The sequence below is a fragment of the Manihot esculenta genome, chromosome 7, assembly GCF_001659605.2.
Source record: "Manihot esculenta cultivar AM560-2 chromosome 7, M.esculenta_v8, whole genome shotgun sequence".
NCBI lineage: Eukaryota > Viridiplantae > Streptophyta > Magnoliopsida > Malpighiales > Euphorbiaceae > Manihot > Manihot esculenta.
Window position 1 is genome coordinate 32,063,249 of NC_035167.2, and position 12,231 is coordinate 32,075,479.

Consider the following 12,231-nt stretch of genomic DNA (forward strand, 5'->3'; position numbering starts at 1 on the left):
TCCCTTTTTATCACTTGAATTGTCTAAGTCTTGATACTTCTTTATTTCACATACAACAACATTGACTAATTAATTAATATTTAATAATCATATATATTCCTCCAAGGAATTTCCACTGAAATGTCAAAGAGAATATCACTAAATAGTAACTAGGATTTTCTCTTAACCATATTCCTTCTCTTTTCACACTTTAGTCCATTTATTAATTAAGTATATGTACACATCTTTAACAGAATTTAGCTTTGGATGAGCTTCATGCCCAACAAAATTCATTTTTCATTGCTTAACAAAAATTTATTAACTAAATTTTAGATCGATAAAATAAATTATTAATTATTTATTATCCATTTAAAATATTAATTATTAAATTACTGATTGTTGTATTAATAAATTTTTGTAATTATTTTTTATATTTTTTATATAGTCTATTAGTTATTATTCAACTTTTCATATAAAAAAATAAAAAAAATAAATAAAAAAAAGCCAGGTGACCAGCCCAAGAAACAAAGCTACATTCGATGGTGACACTCCCACACATGACTTCCCCCACCAAGACCCACTTTTTTTTTTTCCAATTTTAATTTCTGTTATTATATATATAATTTTCTTTAACTAATTATAATTAATTATTGTAATTAAAATTAACTTAGGGTTCATATCTTCAACTTTTTCTCCAATTACATGCATGCCCACTAATCTTTTCTTGATGGGTACCATAAAACAGTATAAAAAGAAGCTTACTGGTTAAGAAAATTGTTTCATTTCATTCCTTTCAAACCCTAAAAATTCAATAAAACAAAAAGGAGAGAGAGAAGAGAGAGAGACTTGGAGAAGGAGAGAGACCATAGAAGAAAATATAATGAACAAAAACATATACATACACAGAGACACTACTCCTTTATCTTTCCATCTCCACTGGCCTCTCTGCAACTCTTTCTTCTTGGTGTGATTCTCCACCATATCTCTCCAAGAAAAAGAAAATCAAAAAGGACAAAAAAAAAAAAAAAAACCTATCAACCTTTACAAAAGAAAGAGAAGATTAAAGATCAAGCACCATGGTCTTCTCTTCCATTCCAGTCTATCTAGATCCACCCAACTGGCAGCAGGTAATTTTAATTTTCTTCCCTTTAATTTTCGATCCTTTTCTTGGTTTAATTTCTCTCTATTTCTGTCTATTAGCTGCATAAGGTTCCTCGCCAAAAAAGCCATGAAAAAGTTAAATAATATTCCTATACTTTTATTTTTATCTTCTCTTGAATATACTGTGTATTTTGATCTTTCTTTTTGATCTTTTTTTATTTTTTTTGAATTTTCAGCAGCCTAATCATCAACCGGGAGCTGGCGGAGAGAACCCACAACTTCCACCGCCGCCTCCGCCCTCTGGAGGTGGTGGGGGTGGTAGCTCTGGAGCAATCAGGCCTGGCTCGATGACTGAACGAGCTAGACTGGCAAAGATTCCACAGCCTGAAGCAGCTCTTAAATGTCCGAGATGTGAATCAACAAATACTAAATTTTGTTACTTCAATAATTACAGCCTTTCTCAGCCTCGCCACTTTTGTAAGACCTGCCGGCGATATTGGACTAGAGGAGGTGCATTAAGAAACGTACCGGTTGGTGGCGGATGTAGAAGAAACAAAAGGAGTAAAGGAACTAGTAGATCGAAATCTCCGACTAAAGCTGGGTCTAGCTCCAGTAGTGGACTTGTTTCTAATAGTTGCACCACAGATATTATAGGGCACATGGCCCCTCCACCACCACAATTGCCAATCTTGCCATCTTTACATCATCTTGGTGACTACAATTCCACGGACATCGAGTTAAATTTTGGTGGGATTCAGCCTCCGGTGGCAGCAACAGCTGGTGGAGGTGGTGGTATGGAGTTTCAGCTTGGAAGCTCAACTTCAGGCGGTGCTAGTGGTTCTTTATTATCTACCGGCGGACTTGTCGATCAGTGGAGATTTCAACAAGTTCAACAATTCCCTTTCTTGGCTAATATTGAGCCGCCAAATGGGCTGTATCCATTTGAAGGGATTGAGCCTGCAAATTACGTTGGCCAGCTTCGGTCTAAGCCAATGGACAGTGGGGTGACTCAGCTAGCCTCAGTGAAAGTGGAAGAAAATTATCAAGGATTGAATTTGTCAAAAAATTTTCTGGGTATTACAGGAAATGATCAGTATTGGCCGGGGAGCACTGCATGGACTGCAGATCTTCCTGGTTTTAGTTCCTCTTCTACGAGCCATCTCTTGTGATCTTGATGCTTCTTATATTCTTTTCAAAGCTCTCCCATCCAAATCTTGGTTTGTTTTCACTGAATTCATACAGATTTCACTAAAGATTATAAATCGACTGCCCCCATGATCCTAACTTTGCCAATTATCGATCTCAAAGAATCTAATCAAGAAGATAATGATGAATAGGAAGGATGGATGGGTCAAAGAAATTGTCTAGTTCTCTCTCTCTCTCTCTGCATGATCTACAGAAAGAAATTAGAAATGGTAGGCTTCTAGTCTTTGAAATTTATTTGCTTGTTATTTTTTGGTTTATCTTGTAGTCTATGGGTATGTTTACATAAGTATAGAGCCTATATGTGTTCATGGGGTTGGATATATCTGACATGAAGGGCTTGTAAAGTTATTTATTTGATCAAATCATGCACTGCACTGAGCGATTTTCCTTGTAATGATTATATGTGAAAATTGCCCTTAAGTTCTTCCTTCAGAAGAAAAAAAAAAAAGGAGCTTTCTTGCCAGAATTCAATCTCTTATGCTCAAGTAAAGCTAACTCCAGAAATGACAAGCTTCACTAATTTCATGAAATGTAGGATACCCTGCAACTCTCTCTCTCTCTCTCTCTCTCTCTCTCTTTTCTGATATAAGAAGCAAGTGTAGAGCCCAAGGAAAGAGTAGAAACACACGTCTACTCATGAATTCACAATGCTCTTTTTAGACCAGTACAGCAAGAGCAAGTTAATTCCTTTTCTAGATGAAGTCTCAGTGGTTATGTACTACTCCTGTTTCATTATTACATCTTTGTCATGAAAAAATAGTCTTTTATTACATTATGGCTTGTCTGATCACAATCAAACTTGAACCAAGTGATTGCCAATCTTAGTTTCCATAATAATCTATTTAGTAAACGTCTTCTTGTTCTAATGAACCTTACATATTAATTTATACTCAATTTATTTATTTTTCAGTTTATCCGAAAAAAATTATTCAACTTGTTTTTAAGTTGATATTATTTTTTATATAACTATAGATATTTTGTACAGATATTTTATACAGAATCGAATGCTCAAAAAATATTGAATCACTCAGTTTTAATACTCTTTTTTTTTATTACAATAATTAAAAAGAAAGAGGAAGGAAGAGAGATGGGGCTAAAACTGGCTGTGGGAGCATAGTTATGGAAGTACTTAGTTGTTTTGTTTGGTTTGGGAACTGAAAATGATTATACAATTATGGGAGATTGACCAAAAATGAGAAGTACTTGATTGTTGTATTTTGGCAGTTTCAAACTCAGAGTATACAGTAGAAATAAATATGGACAAGAAGAAGCTAAAATAAGGCCAAAATTCCACTCAAATCCATGCAAGGAAACTCCTAGCATAGGTTCTCAGAATTTTGTTAGCGAAAACCCATGTAAGACTATGCCTCTACATGTGGTCAAAAGTTGTACAAGAATGTACCTACGAAATTGGAAAAAAGAAATGGATATTTAAGAAATAAAAAATAAAAAATAAAAAAAGATCACCACCACCATACCTCATTGCCCTTTTGTTCTATTTTAGGTTTTTTCCCTGCTTTTTTCCTAGCCTATACAAGCAAATGTGCATATAAAACAACATCTAAAATCTTATCCCTAACCCTTTTTTCTTACAGATTATGATGTCATTATGGAGTTAATCTTTTTGGGTTTTGATTATATAATAGAATGGAATCTGGGTTTTGGATCTGCTTTTTGCAGTAACCAAGGCTGTTCTTACCAACAAGGAATAAAGTTATCCCTAAACTGTTATAAAAGCAAAATCCCTCTCCTCTCTCTCCCTCGCTTTCTCACTCTCTCTTTATATGTTGGATAAGTGAAACAGTGACTGAGGATTATTATTTTTTTGGTCGGCTGGCAGTTGATAGATAGAATCAGGCATATACTTATTAAAATAAATAAATAAAACATTATGTGACGGTAATATTACAAAATATTATTTAATAATGACGTGATATTATAAAATATTATTTTAATAGTAAAAATAATATAATTATAAAATAATTTTTTATATTCTAAAAAGAAAAGAAGAGGAGCTGGGAAATCCAAGGAATTAATAATGGGTGAAAATGTTTATAGTTGATGAGCACATGTTGATGTGTAACAGTGTAGGCGTGAGTATGTTATCTCTGTTTCCATGGCAGCTTTCGCTTTAGAGAGGTCATTGTTGTTATTACATATTATACCTTTCTTTCTCTTTTTCTCTCAGTCTCAGATTCCAATCTATGCTCTTGTTTTTGCCTTCCTTCTTTCAGTCCTCACGTTCTACCACATGTTGCTCAATCATGTGTTTTTGTTAGATTCTAAGTCATTCATATATACATATCTGTTTTGTGATGCATTTTGCATTACGGTATAGAATTTCTCGGCCATTATTTATTCGTATCTCAAAACTATGAGGAATTCTACACATTTTTCGCGTTTTTCACACCTATAATTATATTGAACCGTGACATATTTATAAGAGATTCAATATCGATGAAAAGTCTCTGATACCAAATTAAATTTAAGTCAGATTTACCTCACCACTAAATTTAGTTTAAAGAGAAAAAGTGTCTAAAATTTTTATAAATGACATGTTATCTCTATTCTAAATCGATATAAAATTCAATATATCAATAATTAATTTCTGAAAGAATTAAAATATAGAAAAGATAATATAAAATGCGAAGGGTATGAAGAAGCAACAATATAATTTTGAAGGAAGCAAACCCTACATGTGAAGCACACCTTTGAGAGGGACCTAAGGCAAAGACAACCCAAAAGTGAGATTTACCTCTTAAGATCTCTCGAATCTTCTATCACAATAGCCCTAGCTACCTAGATAGCTCCATTTTTTTTTTTCCATCAACATGAGTATTAATAATTAATTACCCTTGATTAAATATAACCTTTAATTTTCTTTCTCATAGTGATAACAAAGGGAGTAATTATATTACTGATGGGTTTTAATTTATTATACCAATTAAAATTATTATAAATAAAATTTAATTTTTATTCTTTATTATAATATATTTTAATAAATAACTTATATTATATTTCAAAAATTATAGTTAAATAAAAATATAATTAAATCTTTATACTACAATTACAAAAATTAATAAAATAATATTTAAATCGCCAAGTCTATCACTTATACTACTACCGATACTTAATTTTGGCGAAACAATTTTCGTTACAAAAACTGTTAAATCTATTCTCATATTATAATTGATGTCCGATTTTAATATAATAGTTTCTGTCGCAAAAAATTGTTAAATCTATCACTTATGCTATTATCGTTGTTCGATCGTTACTCGATCTCTACATAATTGCTTCTGTCGAAAAATTATAAAGTTTATAAAAAAATAAAAAAATAAAAAAAATTGATCAATTGAATTATAAAAAAATATTATAAAATAAATGATGGAAAAGATGTTGCTCTACAATTGCATACAAAATTAGTGGAATATTACGTAAAGAAGCACTAACTTTCATTGAAACATGCAAATTTAATATTAAATCATGCAATAATCAACCCAAACACGCATGTTTTCATATTCAGAAAAAAAGAGACAAACTTGGAAAAATATGTTTGACCACAACTATACACTCATCATTTTGTCTCAAACTCACCAATATTTCTTTTTTTTTTTTTTTTTTCCTTTTGTCCTTATAGCTAGTCAATCCACACTCAAAAGAAATTAAAATTTTCACTACTATATTTTAAATTTTAGACTAAAAATATTATTTAATAATGTTAAAATTAAAGTTTAATTTTATCCCATGTATCACTTAATTATTTTTAATTTTATAAAGTACATTAGACGTTTCAATAATTTAAATTTAACTAAAAAATTAAAATTTATATGTTAAATTTCTTAATTTATTTAATTAACAATAAAAAAGCTCAATGTCTTAATTTTTTAAGCTAAATTTGTTAATTTCTTAATTTAGTCCAAAATTCAAGATTTTTATAAAAAATTTTTGAGCTAAAACTAAGCTTAAATTGAAATTTATGTATTAATTTGCAAAAAAAAAAATAAAAAAAATATCCCAATTATAAATATAAGAGGTTAACTTAAGCATTACCTATTTAATTTCTAAAACCATTATTAAAAATATTGAATATTTTTGTCTAAAAATCATTTTAAATCTTCAAGACCATGTTTTAAATAAATTACTCATTATATAATAATGGAAGCATTGCTAAATGAGCAGAATAGTTGCAATTTATTTATTTATATATATATATATTAAAAAATTAAATAGGGTTATACCAATCAATTTATTTATTATTATAATTTTTAAAAAAATACAATAATTTTAAAATAATTGAAAATATAAATAAAAATTATAATACAGTAATGACTATAATTCTTTGTAATATATTCAGCCTACAAGCTTTGACCACCAATTGGAATGAGAGTTGTGTGAATTTTTCAGTATTTTATCATTTTTCTCCATTAATTAAAAGAGATTAAACAAGTAATTCTATGAAAGATTATGATTAAATTTGTGTCCAAAAAGCATTGGATTGAATGATTTTCTGTGAAGAAAGGTGGAGATTGAAACCCTAATTTTAATTTGATGTAACATTTCTTGTTTGTTCTGAGACTCCAACATGAGGGTCCTCCTTAATTATTTCACTCTTTTTAAATTTGTGTTCATGCTTTAATTCTTAAAAGCAGATTGGATTGGACCATATGCTCTCATTTACATTACATTAAATAAAATAAATAAACAATTGTCTCATTGATCAACCCTTTCACTAGCTAAGGTAAGTGATATTATTACCAAAATTGGTGGTAGCCAAATTAATCAGACCAAAAGAGGATCATAAAATAAAAATCAAAGGATAAGGCCCATGGAAACCAAAAGCTTTAGATTTTGGGTCAACAAGCCCAAAGAAAATATAGAGGACAGATCTCTTTTGTCATGTATTTTAATTCTATCAAATACTAAATTTGACTCTCAAAATTAAATGATTTTTATATTAATCAAAATCATTTTATATCTTTTCTTTTTATTTTATTTTTATTAACTAAAGGTTAAACTTTAATATTATAAAATTTTTAACATGTCTTTAAGGAAATACAACTATTATTATAATATGATATATGTAATAAAAATAAGAAAAATAATAAAATATATTAAATATAATTTTCTTATAAAGATTAAATAACATTGTAAATTAATTGAAAAATATTTCATAATTTTTTTATTAGCTTTGGATGACTTTTACTAATTTTTATATTTTCATAGTTTTTATGGTTAAACTTTATTAAGAAAATATTAATTAGTTTCTTATAAATTAAATTTTCAATATATTTTATGATTTGTATTATTTATCTTATATATGTAATATTATCTATAATTACATATTTTAATAATACTTATAAATTTTTAAATGAGATGTTAATATTAAAATTAGTATTTAATTAAAGAAAAAAAAAGTAATTTAACTTTTTTAAAATAAATTATTCTTTTATACTTTATAATAATTTTAAACTTAAATATTTATAAATTTCTATGATATTTTATTTATTTTATAAAATTATTATTTTTATTTATTAATAAAAAAGATAAATAAATATATTTATAAATTAGAATTAAAATTTAAAAATTAGATTTATTTATTCAATAACAATATTGGTGATTATTAAATTATTTTTTAAAAATTTAAAAATTTAATTTTTTAATTTATAAATGGAGAGTTAAGGGTATTATGAATTTAAATTAACTATTATATATTAATTTAAAAAATTAAATCAATTATTTTATTTGATCAAAGTTTAAATGATTTTTAATAAAATTTTTAAAGGTGTAAGAAGGTTATTTACCTAAATTAAAATTCAAAGGACAAAAGCTAACTTTCAGAATAGTAAATGAAAAATTAAGCTCTTACTTTTTCATAAATATTTATACAATCAAAATTTAAATTATTTACAATTTAAAAACTAAAAAATTAAATAAAATGAAGATAAAACTAAAAAAATAAAATAATTCTTTATAAAAAAAATAAAAGGGCAAAATTATACATTACTCTTTGAAAATAGTCAAATTTAGCTTGGGTTGGAAAATTCTTAAAAGTGGAGACTTCGTCTCTCCCCGCATACTCACCAAATTATGTTGACTTGGTACATTAAATCAACAGCACTAAAATAAATAATTAAAAAAATAAAATTTAATAAATTTAAATACATGGTGATAAATACATCCGAATAAATTTGAGAGATCTCAAGTTCGAATCCTCCAACTCTATTTAAAAAAAATAATAATAATAAATTTAAATTAAATTTTCATTTTCATTTATGTATAATTTTCTTGTAATTTTTTTAGATTTTTTTTAATAACAGTGTAAATGTAGTTGTTAATTTTTATTTTTTTATCACATGTCTTAATATTATTAGTTGGGTGTGTCAACTCAGCATGATAAAGTGATACACCTGACGCACTGAATAAGCTTTTGTCTCTCCGAATTTAAAATAATAATTTATATATTATTTTATCATATATATATTTATATGTAATGCAAAATTATATTAAAATTATTTATTTATCATTATATAGTTAATAAAATTTTAAAACATTGACAGTTTCAAAAAGTCGTTGAGTTTAACTATATTTTATTATAATATCTTTACGTAAATAAAACAAAATTAGTTTTATATAAAATATTGAACAAAGTACCTCCTCTTAACAATAATATTTGACTAATTATAAATTTTTTTTTATATATCTTTTCATTCTATCTGCCTTATTCCCCGAAGGTACTTTACCTCAAAAAAAAAAAAAATAACAATAATAATAGAAGAAAAAATTAAATCAAAATAAAAAAAAATCAGTTTTTTTTTTTTTTACTTTCTCAATCATATTTAAAAATTGAAAAGTCAAATTCAAATATGCAATAATTCCAACGTCAAAAACATTTTTTTTAAAATTATTATAAATCTTTTTAAAAATATTTAATTTTTTCATATATATAACATTTAGTATTTAAAATTTATTGATTGAATTAATTTAAATTCGGTTCTTAAATTCATTAAAGCGTTTTTAAATTTTGAAGGTTAAAATTTAAATTTAAATTCAAAACCTCTAATTAAAAAAAAAGATATTTATATTTTATCTCGTTAAATATATATTTATTTAATTTAATTTATTTAATAATTACAACATTGCATATAATTTTTTCTAAAAGAAACAACATTAATTTACATATTCTATCTTCCATATAGACAAAAACTAAATTAATTAATTTGTAGCCAGAGACTGAACAAGAGGAAAAACAAGAGTTGCAAACGCAGTGATTGGATCTCCAAATATAGCCGAGAGAATAAGCTTGAGAACCGAGGCTACCATCTTCCAGTAATGCGTGGCTTTCCCTGGACGTGGCTGCACCATCTCCGTGCTAGAGCTCGGACCACTGGGAACCAAACTTCTCACCACCGACCCATCAACGTTGGGGTCAGGTTCAGTTTCTTGACCATTAAAGTAACCCATTTCCCAGGCCTCATAGACCATTTCCTTCACACAAGCCACATGAAAACAAAACTTTCCACAGCCAGAAACATAACACCAACCCCTTGCACCTTCACTCGAATTCCTCCGACTCTTGCATTTCAGGCACTTGGATTTGACATTTTTTTTGAGTTCTAGCGTCATCCCTTCACCAGCCAGAGTCGCTGGGAGCTTTGCACAAGGAGGGTGCAAGTCATTTGCTCCCTCATGTGAGCTCTGATACACAAACCCTCCAATATCTCTCCCGCATCCATCACAACGCCTAGCATCCGGTCTTGGAGATTTCTCATAGAATTTAAACTCACATCCTTCGAAGAAACGGTGATAGAAACTAGAGGAAGGGACTCCACATTCCTTGTGCAAGTGAAAGTTGCATATTTGGCATTGGTAGCAGATACCAAACCCTAGCTCTTTGCATCCATCGCAGATGTAAGGCACCGGAGAAGATTCAAGCTTGAGTTTGTGCAGTGGGTGAGTGGGGTGTTCTATCTCTGTAATAAGCATGTTGTTAACTGGATTCTTGGGCTTGTCGCAGTTGTTTCTGCGAGAGGATTTATAGAAAGGATTCCTTAGGGTCGGCAGTTTGTGAAACTGCCAGGAACATTCGTCATTAGTAAGATGCCGGTCATTAGTAAGATGCCGTGTTCTTTGGACAAATTAGATTAGATTTTCTCAGAATGCAGCTGTCCATGCAGCGTAGTATTGGTAATTTCGGTTTACTATCCTTTCCTCGTAATCGGCTGAGGGGAGGAAAGAAAAATTTATTGCATCTTTCTTCATCACCTAGGAATAATAATTTTGGGGATGGCTTATTATTATCAGGGTTATATTGTTGTGGAAGGGACTCTAAGAAAATGGAAAAATAGAAGAAAATTTAGGGCAATTTCATCGAAGCTGCACAGAAATTGAAATATTTTCAAAAGGAAAGGTATATATAATTCCACAAGGCATCTTATTTTTTGATAAATCTCCACAGGGTCTCTTATTAATTTCCAACAACGAAGACCTTGGCTGTGTTCAGTTACAAATGGCAAGTTCTCATAGGTTACATGAGATGTGTCCCACATCGGTAGATTATTAATTGGTCAAACATGGAATGACAAGTACTTCAAAATGAAATTTGTCGGTTGACGTAAATGGGCCAAACATCACAAGATTGAAATAATATAGTTATTAAGGAAAATTACTTTTTTTTTTTTTTTTTGAAATGGAAAATTACTTTTTTTTTTAAAACTATATTAATTTATTTTTATAACTATTAATCAATTACTTTATAAACCATTAATTATTTAGCTTATTTTGTTAATTATATGAATTAAATAGTTGTTACCCTCTGTTTTTTATTTGTTTTTTAAAAATTTTCAAACTATTCAAAAAATCAATGAATATATTAAATTTTAACAAAAATAAAAATCAAAAAATCTTATTACTCTTCAATTAGAATAATTATATAATATAATAAACCCAATTAATATTTTAGAAAAACTTGACAGATAAATAAAAAAACATTTAATAGAATATTTGAATAATATAAAACTCTTGAAAACAAAAACAAAAATTGCTAAAACAACAGATAAAAAAATCGAGATTTTGTAACTACAAAAACTAATTAACTGTGAAATATTTGAATCATAAACTCACTTATTTGGAAAAAAAAATTTAATAAAATAATCGAGATAATCAATTATATAATTCTTATTTTGAATCACACACCACTTTAGAATAAAAATAACGTGTCGTTTATAAAAAATTTAAACACTCTTAAACTTTGAGTTAACTAAGACCATCTCCATAACAAGATAGCACATCTCACGGAAAAGAAAGAAACCCTAAAAACAACAAAACCAACAGCCAATTCTTGCCACCACCATGTACCCCTCTGCAGAGACAAATGGCACCGATGAAGCCATCTATTGAAGTTTGTCGATGATAATAGACGAGTATCCAAGCAACTAAAGAGAAGAGTAAAGGAGTATAGAGAGTCTAAAGCAAAACCACAAAGTATTAAACTATGGAGAGAATCACCAAATATACTCTTTACTACCTCATTCACGCTTTTCCGTCCATTCACAGTTTTTTATGAAATACTGCTAACTTCTTCTTTCTTGCACCCAACAATGACCATGGAGAACAAAAGATCCACAAATCTCAAAACCTGTAAGCACATAAGAAAAAATAAAACACAACAGCCATGCCATGAGCCACAATCTCTAAAGGATGATGATTTCCATCAATACAGAGCATGATTTACAGATCTCTAAATAGAGACTATAAATCACGCAAATAAAATAAAAATAAATAAAAATCCAATATGCAAATAGAAGAAAACATGTTTAGGAGGTAAACCACTAAACCAAGTCGAATTTTGAAAAGTTTAATATTAGTTCATTAAAATTTTTCGAACTCAAACCGAATTCGAGTTTTATTCATTTTGAATTCGAGTCGAATATTAAAAAATTTAAATTT

The 12,231-nt window shown here is 28.3% G+C and overlaps 1 protein-coding gene across 2 annotated transcripts; it reads left to right on the forward strand.

Annotated features, from left to right (window-relative positions):
- Nucleotides 1-767: 767 nt before the first annotated feature.
- Nucleotides 768-2,811, forward strand: LOC110618750 (dof zinc finger protein DOF3.6). Of its 2 annotated transcripts, none has more exons than XM_021761984.2 (2): nt 768-1,106; nt 1,317-2,811. In XM_021761984.2, exons 1-2 carry the CDS (start codon nt 1,056-1,058, stop codon nt 2,247-2,249), a joined length of 984 nt encoding a protein of 327 aa, XP_021617676.1. In that variant the 5' UTR covers nt 768-1,055; the 3' UTR covers nt 2,250-2,811. The 2 variants fall into 2 exon arrangements, with proteins under 2 accessions (XP_021617676.1, XP_021617677.1); XM_021761985.2 differs by having other exon boundaries at nt 1,320-2,811.
- Nucleotides 2,812-12,231: the final 9,420 nt, after the last annotated feature.